At 28.7% G+C, this 20,031-nt stretch overlaps 1 protein-coding gene across 3 annotated transcripts in view; it reads right to left on the minus strand.

Moving 5' to 3' along the window:
• Nucleotides 1-20,031, minus strand: part of LOC111628791 (voltage-gated potassium channel subunit beta-2-like) — a 93,880-nt gene that overhangs the window by 34,646 nt on the left and 39,203 nt on the right. For all 3 annotated transcript variants that reach the window (XM_023372638.1, XM_023372637.1, XM_023372636.1), the window contains 5 exons: nt 16,223-16,302; nt 7,879-7,923; nt 7,745-7,789; nt 7,586-7,629; nt 6,228-6,314 (listed from right to left, as the gene is read on the minus strand). In XM_023372638.1, the coding sequence (XP_023228406.1) occupies nt 6,228-6,314; nt 7,586-7,629; nt 7,745-7,789; nt 7,879-7,923; nt 16,223-16,302 (301 nt within the window). The remainder of the gene's footprint in view (nt 1-6,227; nt 6,315-7,585; nt 7,630-7,744; nt 7,790-7,878; nt 7,924-16,222; nt 16,303-20,031) is intronic.

Consider the following 20,031-nt stretch of genomic DNA (forward strand, 5'->3'; position numbering starts at 1 on the left):
AAGTAGGGTTTCTGATTTCCTGGTCTTTTGCTTGTCCTGGGATTTCGGGAAACAGTTCACTTTTTTATAATTAATTCTATCCTGGGAATTTTTAAGATATACAAAATATCTTGAAATCAAATGATATAATTATTTTTCATTTTTTAAAGTAATTATGTTCTACAACCTTCAAAATGCAATTTTGTCTAGATGTTTTCACTCAAAATTTATAGCATGTGACCTAATGAATTTAGATGTTTTATTCTTTCACATTATTTATAATAGCATGTATCCTGAGATCCTGATGTTTATATTTCATTTTTTTACATATTTTCTTTCAATTAGAGTTGGCAACACTTACACTGGCATGTCATTGTTGCATATGTCCTATCTTAGTTTAGTTGAGTTCAAATTGCTAGTTGGCATTTGCAATTATTTTGCACTGTGCATTAAATTAATTTACTCTTCAAAATGCTAAAAAGAAACTGTGTTTACTGATGATTTAAAAAAGGATTATCTGTGTTTGAAAAAAGTTTGTAATCATATTGACAAAGTGAAATGTGAACTGTGCTTTTCAGAATTTTCAGTAACTCATGGTTGGCATTCAGACATTAAAATCACTTGAAATGTGCAAAACATAAAACAAGTCTAGTAGCAGTGGAAGAAACTTCCTCAAATATATTGTCATATTTTAAAGGTACTGATTTAAATTGCATTAAATTTCAATGCCATTAAAAATAACATAGAATTTTTAAATAAAGTTTACAGTGATAAATATTAGATAAATATAAATATAGTGATAAATATTAATAACTTCTTAATAATATGGTATGTTCAGTTGAGTTATTAAAAATTGCTTTTAACTCATTTTTTGTTAACAACTTTATTTAGCCTTTCCAATTGTATGTACTTATCCTAGTAGGTTTTATTTTCTGTTGTGAGTATTTTCTCAAAATTGTCCTAGTTTGAGAAAAAAATATTATGGTAAGCCTTCTTTATCTTTTATCCATTATCATTTCTGAATTTTCTTTGATAAAGAAGCTATATTTTTTCTTAACTATAATATTTTTTATGGCTAAGAAAAAATATATCTTCTTTATTAAAGAAAAGTTAGAAATTCAGATAAACTGAGACAGATACTTCCTGAGGCAAAGACTGTACATCACATAAAAAAAGTAGATCACTTACAAGAAGTAATACATCTATGTCCCCCACCAATTTTGATATATTTTGGCACAGAGGTAGTGTTTGATATGATAATGTAATCATCCAAACCATTTCATTTTATAGACCATAATGAGTTATGGCTAATTGAATGAAGTCAAGAACAATAACATGACATCGATGGATGAATGGGTAACTATCAAAGTGAAGGGCGATCAAGCACTTCCTACCGCTGTAGAAACTTTATATCANGTATTCATTATGGCCACTGCTCAAATTTCCTTCAAAAGTATTAACAATTTCTTTGAGCTGTTCTTCAGTTTCAATATTTGCAATTTATTTGTCAGGCAAAGATGACGATGCTATGCCTCTTTTTGGTTTAATGCCAAACATGGCTTCATAAGGACTTTGGCATATTCCTTCATGATATGTAGTGTTCTTGGCAAATTGTACAAAGGGCAAACCATCTGACCATTTATTTGTATCGTTATTGTTCATCCATGCAGTTAACATATTCTGTATGTCCCGATTGGCCCTTTCAACTGAGCCTTGTTTTTGACTATGACGAGTCTTTCCATGAACTATCTTAACATCTTTCTACATAGCGCATAGTTTGGATATGACTTGATTAAAGAATTCCCTACCATTATCTGAATGCAATATAACTGAGGCACCAAATGTTAAAAATATTTGAAGAAGGTGATATGCTACTTCTTCAGTTGTCTTAGTTTTCAAAGGTAGTAGCTGGACAAATTTCGTTAAATGACCTTGATACATCATTATGAACTTATATTCGCCATCTTTGTGTGACTGCAGGGCTATCAGATCAACTTGACATCTTGAGTTTAACTCTGAACTGACTATTGGTTTCAAAACAATACCTTTTCTAGGTACACTATATTTCATTTGACTTTGTTTACATAAATTTAAATACATTACAACTTCATATGTAATATTTTTGTATTTAATTTGCAATTTTTTAAGCATACGTGTACTTCTTCCATGGCCTGTTCTGCTATGAGTTTCAGATAGCATACTGAACAATTTATCATTGGTGACATAATACTATATATTCATTTCTCCTGATTTTAATGGTACAATTAATTTTTCTTCATCATTAATTTTTAAAACGTCAAAAGTTTTAATCGTCTGTAATCCAAAGGTGTGCTGCACTTAGTTTTAGCAGAAATCACTTCAGAAAGTATTTTAGAATACTTTTCTTGAGAAAAATAAAAACAATTGTCTTCTTGTTTACTTGCAATTAATGCACATAACTTTTCAAAAAAAAGTTCTTGGTTTACTGCAGTATCCATTCAATATAAATTAGGGTATCAGATAAAAAAATAAAATTTAAGAAAATGTTGCATGCACCAGCAAACCTTGCATAAGACTGACAAACAGCAGTGTTCCAGAGTATAACAAATAGATACCACGTGATTTCAATCACAGCAGAACAAAGGATTTGGCAACAGACTGTCACCTTTCTGTCGATATCAGCTTCTCGGGTGTTGTTTTGACTTCCATCAAAGCTTATCTGTGCTTGTTGACATACACCAGTGATTGTTTGAATGTATATGTCGACATTCACCAGAGAATATCAACATTCTCTAATTTTGGTCTTTCACAGTAACATATACATTGAAATCTTGTTATAACTTCATAGTAATGAACATTTTCAGACTAACAAACTTTTAGATTTTTTCCAACCCACCTTCCATAGGAAACAATCAATTATGTGAACATATTTATAATGACCTTTAACATTCCTATTCTGAAATTTTCACTTTTTGTTTAACTTTCCCTCTTCTTTGCTATTTTCTTCTAACTGATAAACAACTATCCAATAGAGAGGGATGAGTTCATATCTAACAAGTTGCAGATGTACTAACATCAACAAGACACACAAATTATCATAGACATAGGTACAAGGACAGCCATTTATGCTTCTTTTAATTTTGTTATTTATCTTATTCTTAAAGCACAAGAATAAGCATTGAGGGATGTTGGGAGTATTTAATTTAGTAAGTAAAAATCAGAGAGAATGCAAGGGGATGCTGTGGTCAGTTGGTGCCAGAGTTAAGAGACTAGAGGTGTATGTTAAGCAGAGCCAAGTCTCTGTGTATTCCTTTTGTTTTAATAAATTACAAGTAAATGTTGTTAGATTAAAACTGAAAGTGTCTTTATTTATAAGAAACATGGCAAAACATTAACATGATAGCAGAGCGTGGTTGTGACGAAAGATTCAACACAGAAGTCATCAGATTCGTCAAGAACAACTGAGTCACCATTTTGTTGTGCCAGACTAGACTCAGTGAAAAGCCGCCATTACTACATTTAAGTCAGCTTCTTTGTTTCTCTAGCTCATTTAAAATTAATTGCTAAATACTTGGAGATGGAAACAATGAATATAGGTATAGAAAAACTGATGAAAAATAACTGGGAAAACTGGAAGTTTCAAGTTAAAATATTACTAGACAGCAAAGACTGCTGGGAAGTTGTAACTGGAATGCATAAAAAGCTAGAACACCCAAGTTGGTGATAGGCAGTACAGTAACAGGAGAGGCAATTCAGCAATAAGGAATTGTAAGATGTCAAATGAAATATGGAACAAACTACTTATCACGTATGAGAAAAAGTCATATCTGTCAAAGGAAATTGCACTAAAGGAATATCACTTGTTTAAATATGAAGATGGAGAACCTATAACATCTATATTTTCTAGATTAGAAGGAATAAGAGAAAAACTGAGAATCTTTGACAAAACTGAAGATGATGATTCAGTGGTATGCAAAATAATCACAGTCCTTTCCCCAGAATATAAACACTTTGTGATAACATGGGAATCTATGGATGAGAACAGAAGAAATCTTGAGACTCTGATGGCACAATTAAAACTGGAAGAGTTCAGGCTTAAACAGGGAGAGATTGAGAAAGACAATGGACAGGCTGAGGCTGTATAATGTAACAGCAGACACAGTAAAAAGGGGAACTGGAAAAACTCAAAAAGGAACAGAGGAAGAGGAAGAGGAAACTATACAACAACACTGGTATAGTTTGTTTTGGATGTGATAAGCCAGGACACAAACAAAATCAATGTTTTACTATCTGCAGAACCTGTGGAATGAAAGGACATATTGCAAAAAGGAAAAAAGGAGTTAACGTTAGTGTAGTAAACCAAGAAGAAACTGAAGCATGGGTCACTGGAAGAAATCAAATGCAATCCAAACTAGATATATGGATTGCTGATAGTGCAGCTACTGATCATATGACAAGCAGGAAAGAATGGTTCAAATAATAAAAACAATACACCTCTCCTGTTGTGATAAAGTGGGAAATGCTTCTGAGATGCTGGCTATTGGAGAAAGTTCCACAGCTGTGAAATTTTCTCTCAGCAGATGTGCATATAAAAGTGTAGATCTAACAAGAGTGCTTCACATACCCAAATGTGGAAGAAATTTATTCTCTATCACAACATTTGTTGAGAAAGGACTCACTTAAGAGTCTGATAATAAAAAATGTCTTCTAAAAAGAAACAGACAAATTGTGGCTAAAGGTTTAAAAGTTGGAAGACTGTACCACATGCTTATGACAGTAGTAATCCAAAAGGAAGAAGTACATGTAGTGAATGCCATTGACCCCTTGCAACTGTGGCATGAAAGACTGGCACATCAGAAAAAAAGACATGTAAAAGATGAATTAAAGTGAATGGAAATTGAAGTGACTAATAAATGTGAAGATAATATCTCTAAAGGCTGCATGATGGGAAAAGCTCAGGTTGCCTTTTAACAAAAGTGAACCTGGCACTCAAGAAATAGGAGAATTAATTCATGTGGATATTGGAGGACCAATGGAAATTACTTCTATAGGTGGTCCAAATACTACATCCTGTTCAGAGATGATTTCTCAAATTTTTGAGCTGTAAAAACACTAAAAGCAAAAGAAGAAGCACCTGACCAAGTAAATAACTTCATAGCATATATAGAGAATCAAACAGGAAAAACAGTGAAAGCTATTCGTACTGATAGAGGATGTGAGTTTGTGAATCAAAAATTGTCCAATTACTTGTAAGGGCATCTGTCATCAGACAACAGTAGTGAATTCTCCTGAACAAAATGGAAAAATAGAAAGAGATAATAGAACAGTAGTTGAGCTAGCAAGATCCATGCTGTAAGCAAGAGGACTTGACAAAATAATAATCCACAAAAACCTTTATATAACAGTGTTCTGTCCATTATTACTCATCGCAGTGTTAAAGTTAGAAGTCATATTAGGACTTGACAAAAACTTGTGAGCTGAAGCAATACATACAGCAGTTCATGTCATCAATTTGACAGGAAAAAGCAATGTCACAGACAGAACCCCAATTGAAGTATTAACAGGAAAGAGAATCCACATTGATCATTTGCATGTATTTGGCTCCAAATGTTTCATACATGTTCTTAAAGCTAGAAGACAAAAATTAGACCCAAAGAGCAAGGAAGAAATCTTTGTAGAGTATGATCAAAATATAAAATGATACAGAGTTTTGGTTGGAGGAAAGGTTGGAATCTTCAGAGATGATGTTTTTGACAAGGAATTAACAGTAACAACACAACTGAAAATGGATGTGGATAAAAGTGAAATAAATAATCATCCTTGTTATACTAATGAAGAAACTGAAGTACAAGTGCAAATGCAACAAATGACAAGGAAGACTACAAAGCAAAATTGAGAAATAGAGAAACTTTAAAGAGTGTAAAACCATTTCAATTACATGAGCTACCAAGTACAAACATAGCTGAGATTGCAGAACCATCACTGTGTTTGAAGCAGTACAATCAAATGAAAGACAACATTGGTTAGCAGCAATGATAGAAGAATTCTGTGCTCTAATAAAGAACAAGACCTGGGAATTAGTGACTTTGATAAATTTTATCAAATGATAAATAATCTGCTAAATTTTACCAAAACATTATTTTTTACTTAAAAATGAAATAAGCACATGTTGCACATTATTATAAAAATGGTCTTTAAAAATTTTTATATTTCCTAATAATAAACTTACACAATTATTACTATTATAAATTAATTTTAAAAATATTTACCTTCCATAGGGCACATTGGATCAGCCTTATTTACGAAAACTATGTCCACATAAGGTAATTGTAAACGTTCAAGAGAAGCTTCTAAACCTGATGATAATTATGAAATTTTAAAAAAGTGCTAATTTTTTTTTAAAATTAAATAATACATATATTTACATCACAGTAACATTTATGTACTTTCACATATTGCAAGAATTTAATTTAAACCAAAACATCCATTGTGCAAATTCAAAAACACCCTACTTATATATATAAATATAATAAAAAGTAGATATATTTTTACATTCAAACACACTCGTGCTTACCTAATCCAATATATGCATTAATTAAAAACAATTTATAAAAATAAAATAAAATATTAATTTTAACATATTTAAAAATATAAATCTCATGCATTATTATATATCATGCAAATTTCTAGTTAAGATGGCCTAATAAATTTAAAACAACAGTATTGAATACACTCAAAGCAAAATTAATTCACTAACATATTAAATTTATCCGAATCTGTGCTTCGTATCCTGCACTGATTAAAAAGCCAATTCTAGTCGAACCGATGTAAAAACATCACTACAGGAAAACTAAAAAAAATAAATGTCATTTTATAATAAAAAATATAAAATGGTTCTTCAAAAATTATTCAGCCATTTTCTCAAAGAATAAATCTACATGTCAAAATCATATAAAAAATACTACATAAATTTTTCTCTTAAAACTCATCAAAATCAGACATGACTGAGAACAGTTCTAAAAGAAAAATCTATTTTGGTTCAAAGTCTATGTTCATTCTTCATTCATTAAACTCATTTAAGAATTTTTATTAATGACAAAATTCAAAATTAAAAAATACATATTTTTTAGTAATACTGTATTTTCTCTATTATTTATTACTTCAAGTAGAACATAAGACAATAAACCTTATCTTTACTATTTTATATGCCTTCAATAATTAATAAAACTACGTGATAACAATCCAGACTAATTCATAACATATGCAATTTAATAATGAAATTTCTAATAAAAAGTTAATACCTTAAATGATAAAATAATACTTTAATAATTTTAAAATAAAACAGGCAAACAAAAATAAAAGATAAATTCAGGCATAAAAATATCAATAAAATCAATTATTAAAAAATATATATCTGTGTATGTGTGCATGTATATGTGTATGAGTAAAGCAATTTACATTATCTTATTGATTAAAAGTTCGTTCAAGCAGAAAAAATACTTTGTAACATGCTGCAAATAAACAAACATGCTATAAAGCAAGTGATAATTAAAAAATCTAATTTTGCATGCTAGTGATTTCAATGGACAACTTCAAAGAGTGTGGAATATCATTTACCCAAACTTGCCTTCGAGAATCTGTTTCCTTGAAAACCCCCGTTCAGTTTCTGATCTAACATAATAAAAATTTATTTTATCATAAACAAAAACTATTCCTTTAAATTGATTTATCAGTACTATATAATTTATACAAATATATATTTTATTAATGAATACAATTTTCTTACTTTCCTCCCCAAAAGAGTTTTGTAGCAACTATATAACTTGAGCGTCTAAAAGAAAAGATAAATTGTGTAAATATAAATTTTATTTTATCAACTATAGAATGAAAAAATATTTACATTCTTATGTAGTTACTTACTTCCACTCTTTTTTCTTTAAAATTTTTCCTAAGAGAATTTCTGCCCTAGAATATTTTTAAGAATGTAATTAAAAACATTATAATAAGCAAAACTTGGAACCATATGTATTATCTGTCTTTTTCTTAAAACTAGGTGAGGAAATCAAAAACATTCATTTTTTCCCCCTCAAATAACAGCCTTTGAGAAAAAAATAGGTAATAATTAGAAACAAATATAAATTTTATATTTTAAATCTACAAATTAGAAATTTTATTATTAAGCATTTTCTATTAGGAAAAATGAATCTCTTAAAAGCCAACATTTTTCTTCAACTTTTTACTTTTATCAAAGTTAATTAAAAAATCTAACAAAATAAGAAGGCATCATTTCATAAAATTGTTGATAAATATTTTCAAAGTTTTTCTATTTCCTTTTCAGATCTGAAGAAGTAAAGAAATTTTAAAATCATTTATCAAAATTTCCTTAATTGATCCTTTAAAAATAAGATGTATGTTTTTCTACAGACTTTATAATTTGCACATAATTTTGAAATTATATGCAAATTATTATTATAATGAAAAAAACATTTAATGTGCTGGATAAATTAATGTTTCTTCTGTATATGCTACAAATTAAAATTCTGGGAATACAAAATTATTTCACTAATTTTTCATGTCTGCTTTGCCAGTGGGTGGTTTTAGCACAAGTGAGAGACCCAGAGAAAACTTATTAGGCAAATTAATAAACCTTTCAATTTTTCATTATGATCATAAAAGAAATGTTTACAAGTAATTAACTATATTTCTAGTGGCAAAAGTGATGCAAAAAGTTAAAATTTTGCAATCAATTTCAAATTTAGTGATGATTCACTAAATTTGAAATTGATTGCAATCCAGCCACGAATTAAAATTGATTCACACTATAATTATTTTCTGTTTAATTTTTTCTGTGTTTATTTTTTTATTACTTCTGGACAAAGAAAATTAGTCATAAAATAAAAACAACAAATCATATTTATTTATTTTTACACTTAATTTACATAATTGCAATTATGTAAATTTACAGGATTGGGTTAGATCACAAGCACCTGCAATCAAATTATGAGGGTGGCCAGTGAATTTATCAGTATTTCAGAGGGATTTCTCAGTAACCAGTTCCCTATTAAGTCTGAGTACCATATCATAAGCATGAGATGTCTTCAAATGTGTGTTAGTGAAGAGAATATACAGTGGAATACACACAAGTCATACTTGTGTGTATTCCACTGTACTAAGCTTTTGACTTCATTAATGTACACTTGGATTGAAAGTTGTTCAATATTTTCAATTTTCTACAAATGTTAGTTTAAGTAATGTAAAACAATTTTCTATGTTACAGAATTTAAAAAATAAAGCGAAAAGTTAATGTCATTGTTAATTTCAATTTTGTTAATTATTATTTAGAATTAAATTCAACTATTAATTACAATAACTTTTAAATTAATGTAAGTATAGAATAGTAGTCTAACCACTCATCTTTAGAAAAAATTATTTTATATTAATTATTAATAGTTAGCCAAGCTAAAGTCCAAATAGCAATCTAGTACTGTACATTTTGACACAAGAAAAATTTTTGCCAGTAATTCACTATTATCATTTGACATTAATGTTATTTAATGTCAATGTTTATTGTAACAGCAATGTATAAAAAGTCTTTGTTGAATTTTAAATGGTAGCTGTATTACGTATTATATAGGTAAATGTCTCTTCAATCCGAAAGTCATCACAAAACACAATAAAGTCATCACAAAACACAATAAAGTAGATTGAACTGAGTCACTGGTATAATATCAATTAGCAAATTTAAATTTTAAAACATTTTGCATCTTTAAAAATGCTGTACTAGGTAAAATTATAAATTTGAGAGAATTAATAATTTAATATTGATAAAATTTGTTTCTGAAATATTTTAATTCTTTCTGAACCACTCACAGTTATTCTTTGCACCCTCAGTTGGAGGCAGGTGTTAATGAACTAGACTAAAAATGAAAACAAAGTGCAAAAAAATTATAAATTATTATAATTTAAATAGTACTGTTTATCATTTTTTAATTTTCATTTTAATAATTTTGATTGTATAACAAAATACTGTAGTTAATTTTTGATTAAATTTTCTTCCAATTTATTAATATTAATTTGGGAAAATTATTAAGGACAAATTTAATAAATTTATGTTTTTGTAACACATTACATGATTTTTAATGATTAATATGAGGGGCTAGCCGTGGGTACTGAGTAACTATGATCATAGTATCACTTATTCGGCAACTATTCTTTAGAATAGCCCTCTGTTTGTCGAATAGGGATGGTTTTTCTACTCAAAGAAAATCGAGTGCGGAGGGCTTTAACAAATAAGTTCATTTACAGTTTGAATGTTAATTTCAAACAGGACTAGAGGATTTCACAATTGCTCATTCCCTCGTCAGTATTCCCGACACCAGTTAATCAAATTTAGAGAAGCGGATTAACACGTGTTTCTTTCGTAGAGGGAAGAGGTTGGATTCAGACACTTGAGAGACATACTTTTAACAAACAACAACAAAAATTTAATAAGACAGAAAACCAAAAATTATACAATGGAATAATTAAATTAAATGTTTTGAGACAGAGAGCTCACAATTTTCTACTATGATCATACTAGCTTTAGGTATATTTCTCTTCTTCTGTTCTTTAATGATGGACTTCAGTCCTTCGTTGGGTAGGTCTTGTCTGGCACCTTTTTATATATTTTCCTTCTTATTTCTCTCTAACTTAAACTCATTATTAAAGTATGCTGGATACAACTATGGGCGTCAGTCTTCAGGAGATCATATGGAATACGTCTCCTATGAGATCTTCTGGCGTACTCCTAACTAAGGGCGTTGGCCTCAGGGAGCCAATATGGAATACGTTCGTCTTCTATGAGATCTTCTGGCATACTCCCCGAATCATACAAAATTCTTCCTATTTCTCACGATTGTTCTCCAATCAGCCTTTTGGATGCTCTCATGTGAACAGAGGAAAAGGGGATATAACGAGAGGTTAACAATTCCCAGGGTGCTGAGATTTGTAGTAGATAAGGGTAAAACAAAAGGATGTTTCAACTTCCGTTGCAGGAAGTGACTTTTTATCAGTTTTCCCTTGTTTAGAAAAAGCTATTTTCTCACCAAAGTGAAAGAATATTTTTCTCTAAAAATTTAACTTTATAATTAAATTATTAATTAGTCACAGGGGCTATTCAGATCTCACATTAATAATTAAAAATAACTGATTTTTTTTCTCCTTGTAGAAATCATATACCCTAGCAGATTAATAACAGAATAAATTATTTTTATATAATAAAACATCTTAAGTCTTAATAATTTAACAATTCTAAAAAATTAAAATTGTTAATTAAAAATTTTATAGTTTGCAAAATGTGTCAAATAATCATTAGCAAATAGCATTTCCTAAAAACAGAACATTTTTTTATTACACATTGTTTTTACAATAATATTCGACAATAATATTAATGTCAAGTAATGTGATGAATATATGGATATAATTATTCTTGCATCAAAACCGCCATTACGCCAAAACATAAATTTTGTCCAAGTAATCAGGAAATTAATATGATTATTATAGAATATATGAGCTTAGTTGTTTATGTATATCTATAATAATTTGTTAACAAAAATGAAACAGAAAATGTAATATTTTAATGCTTGAAGTGGCAATTAAACTGCATACTGATAATTATTTTGCTTTCAACACCTGCCCTGGATTTATAGTACCATTTACGATACCATTACAGGCTGTATGCAACCACAAATTATCCATGCAAAATTATAATACATATTTGTAATGATTCATAATGTTGTCTACTACAATAAATACAATTATTGCTAGTTCAGAAAAAACTATCAAGCAACTTCAATCTTTCATTTATAAATATTTTAGCAGTGTCTACAATTATGAAACAATTTAAATTATTTAATTAAAAATTAGTGTCTACAATATAATTTAAAAATTCAATCTTGAAGTTTTGCATTAATGTAAAGACTCATCCAGAGCTTTTTAATCAAAAAAATGCCATTTTTGTTACCTTTTAATCTCAGGAAAAATCAGATCAGTACCTATTTTTGATACAATTTCAGTTGGTGCAGCAAGTGCCTCAAAGTTTTGGCCAATTCAAAAATCATTTAAATACTTTTTGTAGCTTCAACCAACAATTTGACTTTGCATAATTTTGCTTACTTTGTTGATTTCAAATAAAATTTTATGCCATATCACCAATCATAAAACAAAATAAATTATGTAAATTTCAGAGATTGTACTTGAAACTATTACAGTTAGAAGAGCATTATGTACTTTAGAAACACTATCTTTCAAAGCTTTTATGGTTTTTATATGACTTTCCCATTGCATATCTGATAGGGGTTTTAAAGTTATCTAACAATTTTATTTTAAAATTTTCTTTCTATTGCTTGAGCCACAAAAATATGTGAATACTATTTAAACATTCCAAGAAATGTTATAATGGAAGAAATCAATTTTGCAACATTGCATATCATAATACTCCAAATTACATAATAAATTAATTTTTAACTATAACACAGCCCAGAAAAGTCTAACAATATTTAATTATTTGTTTTGTTTATCTTTGAAACTATTAATAACTCATTCATTTTATAATAAATAGTATCACTTATTCGGCAACTATTCTTTAGAATAGCCCTCTGTTTGTCGAATAGGGATGGTTTTTCTACTCAAAGAAAATCGAGTGCGGAGGGCTTTAACAAATAAGTTCATTTACAGTTTGAATGTTAATTTCAAACAGGACTAGAGGATTTCACAATTGCTCATTCCCTCGTCAGTATTCCCGACACCAGTTAATCAAATTTAGAGAAGCGGATTAACACGTGTTTCTTTCGTAGAGGGAAGAGGTTGGATTCAGACACTTGAGAGACATACTTTTAACAAACAACAACAAAAATTTAATAAGACAGAAAACCAAAAATTATACAATGGAATAATTAAATTAAATGTTTTGAGACAGAGAGCTCACAATTTTCTACTATGATCATACTAGCTTTAGGTATATTTCTCTTCTTCTGTTCTTTAATGATGGACTTCAGTCCTTCGTTGGGTAGGTCTTGTCTGGCACCTTTTTATATATTTTCCTTCTTATTTCTCTCTAACTTAAACTCATTATTAAAGTATGCTGGATACAACTATGGGCGTCAGTCTTCAGGAGATCATATGGAATACGTCTCCTATGAGATCTTCTGGCGTACTCCTAACTAAGGGCGTTGGCCTCAGGGAGCCAATATGGAATACGTTCGTCTTCTATGAGATCTGGCATACTCCCCGAATCATACAAAATTCTTCCTATTTCTCACGATTGTTCTCCAATCAGCCTTTTGGATGCTCTCATGTGAACAGAGGAAAAGGGGATATAACGAGAGGTTAACAATTCCCAGGGTGCTGAGATTTGTAGTAGATAAGGGTAAAACAAAAGGATGTTTCAACTTCCGTTGCAGGAAGTGACTTTTTATCAGTTTTCCCTTGTTTAGAAAAAGCTATTTTCTCACCAAAGTGAAAGAATATTTTTCTCTAAAAATTTAACTTTATAATTAAATTATTAATTAGTCACAGGGGCTATTCAGATCTCACATTAATAATTAAAAATAACTGATTTTTTTTCTCCTTGTAGAAATCATATACCCTAGCAGATTAATAACAGAATAAATTATTTTTATATAATAAAACATCTTAAGTCTTAATAATTTAACAATTCTAAAAAATTAAAATTGTTAATTAAAAATTTTATAGTTTGCAAAATGTGTCAAATAATCATTAGCAAATAGCATTTCCTAAAAACAGAACATTTTTTTATTACACATTGTTTTTACAATAATATTCGACAATAATATTAATGTCAAGTAATGTGATGAATATATGGATATAATTATTCTTGCATCAAAACCGCCATTACGCCAAAACATAAATTTTGTCCAAGTAATCAGGAAATTAATATGATTATTATAGAATATATGAGCTTAGTTGTTTATGTATATCTATAATAATTTGTTAACAAAAATGAAACAGAAAATGTAATATTTTAATGCTTGAAGTGGCAATTAAACTGCATACTGATAATTATTTTGCTTTCAACACCTGCCCTGGATTTATAGTACCATTTACGATACCATTACAGGCTGTATGCAACCACAAATTATCCATGCAAAATTATAATACATATTTGTAATGATTCATAATGTTGTCTACTACAATAAATACAATTATTGCTAGTTCAGAAAAAACTATCAAGCAACTTCAATCTTTCATTTATAAATATTTTAGCAGTGTCTACAATTATGAAACAATTTAAATTATTTAATTAAAAATTAGTGTCTACAATATAATTTAAAAATTCAATCTTGAAGTTTTGCATTAATGTAAAGACTTTTTAATCAAAAAAATGCCATTTTTGTTACCTTTTAATCTCAGGAAAAATCAGATCAGTACCTATTTTTGATACAATTTCAGTTGGTGCAGCAAGTGCCTCAAAGTTTTGGCCAATTCAAAAATCATTTAAATACTTTTTGTAGCTTCAACCAACAATTTGACTTTGCATAATTTTGCTTACTTTGTTGATTTCAAATAAAATTTTATGCCATATCACCAATCATAAAACAAAATAAATTATGTAAATTTCAGAGATTGTACTTGAAACTATTACAGTTAGAAGAGCATTATGTACTTTAGAAACACTATCTTTCAAAGCTTTTATGGTTTTTATATGACTTTCCCATTGCATATCTGATAGGGGTTTTAAAGTTATCTAACAATTTTATTTTAAAATTTTCTTTCTATTGCTTGAGCCACAAAAATATGTGAATACTATTTAAACATTCCAAGAAATGTTATAATGGAAGAAATCAATTTTGCAACATTGCATATCATAATACTCCAAATTACATAATAAATTAATTTTTAACTATAACACAGCCCAGAAAAGTCTAACAATATTTAATTATTTGTTTTGTTTATCTTTGAAACTATTAATAACTCATTCATTTTATAATAAATTTTAATAAAAAATTTGAAACAGTTGTTTATAATAAATTGAAGCATACTGTTTTATCTATCAATGTATAGAGAATAGTCATACTAAAATTATACACATATCTAATTATATACAATATAATTATCTAATTATACACAAAATAACGATTTTTGAAATAATAATATTTGTTTAGACCCATAAAAGCTGTCAAGAGCTTGTATGAGACCTAAACAGATATAAAAGGCTCCAAAAATTTTAATTATCTAAATACTTTATATAGAATTCATAGTATATTTACTTATAATCACTGGTTTTTTAATTAGCATAGAAATAAAGATGTTTGTCAGAAACTTCCATATCAAAAGGACAGTTTCTAGACAAAATTTTCTGTAATAAAATCACCAAAAAATAAAATATTTAAATGATTTTTTGATCCATTTTAAAATTATTTTGTTATTAGTTTTCTTTGTAGGCTTTATAGTTAAAGACAAATATTTATTCAAGTTTCAATTAAATTTAAATTGTATTACTGTATTTTACAGCATAAGAATACCCCCTTTCAGTACAGAATAGTTACAAAAAGTAATTAGTGTATTTAAGCTATCCAATACCTTTGAAAATAGGTCCAAAATGTATTTTTATTGTATTCTGGTTAAAATTAGAATGCACAATTTTATTTTATCAGAGAAAAAAGAAGTTTAAAAAAAGTAATTACAATTAAAATTTACCATTAAAATATTCTACATTAATACATGCAAAAGCTTAGCTAGAGCAAAAAAATATATAAAAAGCAAGATGTCAGTATTTTATGTTGAATATAAAGCAGGTCAGCATAGCATTCATGTATGATGTTTTAACTGTAAAAGATATAGTTAATACATCATACATGAATACTGTATGTGCTCAGTTATATCAAAAAACATTTTATAATTAAAATTCTGGTATATGCAGTTTGGAAAATTCTTCACATATAAGATGTACAGCAATTTTTTAAGACTTTTCAGACAAAAGTTGTATCTTATATGTCATAAAATACAGTAAATTATGAAGTTAGGAATATCTAGATTTAATAAACAAGACCAATTTGTTAATGTTTAATAAATTGATAATATGCTAATACTGAATATATAGTCATTACATTATACAAAACATACTAAATAAAAACGTCATAAGTTCTAGTTTTATAATATGAATCAATTTTACAAGTTAGAACTTTATAAATTGTAAATATAGATTATTACATATTTACAACTATCTTCTTATATGTTTATAAAAAAAAATAAAAAATTTACTCACTTTCCACCAGCATATATATCTCCTGTATCAAAAAAATTGATCCCACTCTCATATGCTGCAGTTACTATTTCTTCTGCCACCTGTGTAAATAAAAACAAAAATAACTAAATGTCATTATAGATTTTTTTAAACATAATGTATTATTATTTAAAATGCCTTGAACAGAATTATAAACATAAGCATTTTACCATGTCTTTATTTTTATTATGTGATAATCATTTATTATAAAAAGATTAACATTTTTTATGCCAAGAATTTCCTCTTAAGATATTTAAATGTCAATAATTATTTTTCAAGCATTTTAACATATTATAAATAATTGATATTTTATTTTATTTACAAAATAAAAAACTGGCAACATAAAAAAGCTGGACTTTCCAGGCATTTTTTATTTGTTTACATCCCTAACAATTGCTACCATTACCTTTAAAAACCATCTTCAGATGTACATAAAATTACTAATATGAATGATTATGCATAAAATAGAAGTTATTCAACTATTTTAAAAATATTACCCTCCCCTACCTCTTCAACATGTAAAGATCTTTCAGTCTAATTTTCATAAAAATATTTTATCAAAATTATCAATTACCAAATAATTTTCACAATTATTTGGTTTATAAATATAGAAATTTTAAGACTAATCAACTATAATTTTTAAAAATTAAAAACAAAAAAAATTATTTTGTGTAGTGAAGATGCAAAATAAGAACATTTTAAAATAAAATATAAATAAATAACAATTTTCTAATTATATATTTAAAGTAAAAAAAAGGCCAAATCTTGACCTAGTAATAAAAACAAATAACAAAATCAAAACTTTTTAAATATTTAAAAATTACATAAAAATATCAAAAAATAAAAACATTAAGCAAATTTAAAATATAATAGATTCTCATTTTTTTAACACAAAATAAGATTTATTATTTAATAGAAGATTATATACTGAATTAATTTTAGAAATTGTACAATAAAAATGTAACCTTAATGAAATAACTAAATGATAAAAGATAAATATATAAAAATCATAAAATAGCAAGCAGAGAACAAAATAAAACTTACGAAATAAGCATTAATTACTAAACAAATTTTAAAATAAAACATGGACATAATAATGACCTTATTTTTAAAATACTTTATTGTAAAACATTTTTATACAGTGGAACCTTGCTTAACGAGCACCTCACATAACGAGCAAAACAAATTTGTAAAAAATGACTCACTTAATGAGTAATGTTTTGCATAACAAGTGACTAGAAGAGATGTCCCAGTTGTGCGCATGCTCCATCAGTCTGTGTTTAGCACTCGTTCTGCTAGCATCTTAGTGTTGCTCGTGATCACACATTTTTCCAAACTTGTGTTCACACATATTACATATAAACATCAACAACCATAGCCTGTTATATAATTAATAAACATGCCAAACAATATGCCAAATTCTTGGGCTATGGGAAGACCTATAATTAAATATTAGAAATTAAGTAATTTGACTAGACATAGGCAGTTATGCTACCATCTATATTAAATTTAATGACCAATTCCAGAAATGTCTAAATTAAAAATTAATTATTTATAATTATTAAATTTAATACGAGATGGCAGCATAACTGCCTATGTCTAGTCAAATTAATTAATTTCTAATATTTAATTATAGCCTTCACATATCCCAAGGATGATTTGGCATATCATTTGGCATGTTTATCAGACATATCTGTGATTTCGTTTTCTGCAAATCAAATTCACATTTCAGGTTGGTTCATTCCACTAGAAGAAAAGATGATGATCAAAACGGTACTTACTTAATTTAAAAAACATGCCTCGTACATTGTTAAGGAGTGTGTCCTTAACAATGTACGAGACATGTTTTTTAAATTAAGTAAGTACCGTTTTGATATTAAAAAACACAACTGCATTTTTTAAAATAATTTTATTCTTACATAAAAGCCTGTACTTTAATCTACTTTTCAACATAATTTCCTCCAATATGAAGGCACTTTTCATATCGTACAACTAGCTTCTGAATTCCATCCTCATAGACACCTGCTGCTTGATTTGCCAACCACTGCAGCACGGTGTTTTGTCATCATTGTCGTCATAGTGCTGACTGCCTAGATGCCTTTTTCAAGTGGAGGAACAAGTGGTAGTCACTAGTCACTAGATCAGGGCTATACATAGGGTGATAAAGTTGTTCCCAGCCATATAATGTGATAAGATTTCGAGTTTGTTGAGCCACATGTGGACAGGCACTGTCATGAAGCAAAACAATCCCCTTACTGAGCTTGCCATGCCTTTCGTTTTGGATGACAAAATCGTAAACCGTCTGTTTTCTCAAACTTTTTCAACAACTTTCTGCACCAAGTCTTCAGTAATGACAGACAGTCGCCCACTAAGCTCCTCATCATGGGCATTAGTAACGCTATCTTTAAATGCTCTAACCAATTTTCTTACCATTCCATCACTCAAAATGTTTTTCCATACACCTCACTAATCTGCCACTGAATGTCAGCTGCTTTCACGTCTTTTGTATTAAAAAAACGAATCACAGCAAGTACTTCTCAATCGATGGGATTTTCAGATGTCTAAGGCATTTTAAACACAAACAAACAAATGTAAAATGAACGAATGCTTCCATAATTGCATCTGTGGCTAGCCAACAGATGTAGGTACTCAGTGCATATTTGCAGAACACCAACTGTAGCACTGCAACGGTCCTATTTTAAAACGATACTTACTTAAAAAACACACCTTGTATATTGTATGATTTTCTATGAATAAACGTTATACACAAAATAATAATTTTTGAAATAATAATATTTGTTTAGACCCACAAAATCTGTCAAGAGCTTGTATGGGACCTAAACAAATATAAAAGGCTCCAAAAATTATAATTATCTAAATACTTTATATAATCTTTGTAATACAATGTTTGAAGATGTGTTCAGCTAGTCAATGATCATGATATTATCAAATAAAATAAGTTCTAATTATAAAAATACCCTACAATAATGGACTGGACAACAAGATGTGATGGCATAAAGTAAAGAATACATGCTTTAATAGGAGGAGGGTCCCCCACATGCTGCAATTACACTAGCAACCCTTCTGGGCATACTTTCAACAAGATTTTGATACACATGGGCATTGGTGTCCATTCCTGCTTCAAGAATGTTGCCAGCTCAGCTGTAGATTTTGGACATGGTTTCTTGGTCCATAAGCGTCGCTCTAACTCGTCCCACAAATGTTCTATTGGGTTTAGGTCGGGACTCTGAGCAGGCCAGGGAAGACAGTTGACATCCATACCTTGATACCACTGCTTGACAGAGGCTGCAACATGACATGGAGCATTGTCATCCTGGAAGTAATATTTGTCCATTCCATAAAATTGCCAGAGCGTAGGAAGAACCTGATTGTCCAAAATGTTCATGTACGTGTAGGTGTTCAATTTACCAAGAACAACATGCAAAGGTCCCAGGCCATACCATGAAAAACACCCCCAAACAAGAACACCACCACCACCACCGAACTTGACAGGTGTCCAGTCCATTATTGTAGGGTAGTGTACATAAAATATTTGAGTATTTTTTTCAGCATGGAACACATTATCGTATTTTACATTAATTAATGTAAAATTTTACATTAATTTTACATTAATTAATATGGGAAAAATTGTTTTGCTTAATGAGTGTTTTGCAATACAAGTAAGATTCTGGAATGAATTATGCTTGTTAAGTGAGGTATGTAATTTTCACTGTTTTTAGACAAACATAAAAAGTAATTAATAAATTTCAAAAACCTTTTCACTTAATCTT

This window comes from Centruroides sculpturatus, unplaced genomic scaffold (genome assembly GCF_000671375.1).
Source record: "Centruroides sculpturatus isolate CEXI.00-Female unplaced genomic scaffold, Cexi_2.0 scaffold485, whole genome shotgun sequence".
Lineage (NCBI taxonomy): Eukaryota > Metazoa > Arthropoda > Arachnida > Scorpiones > Buthidae > Centruroides > Centruroides sculpturatus.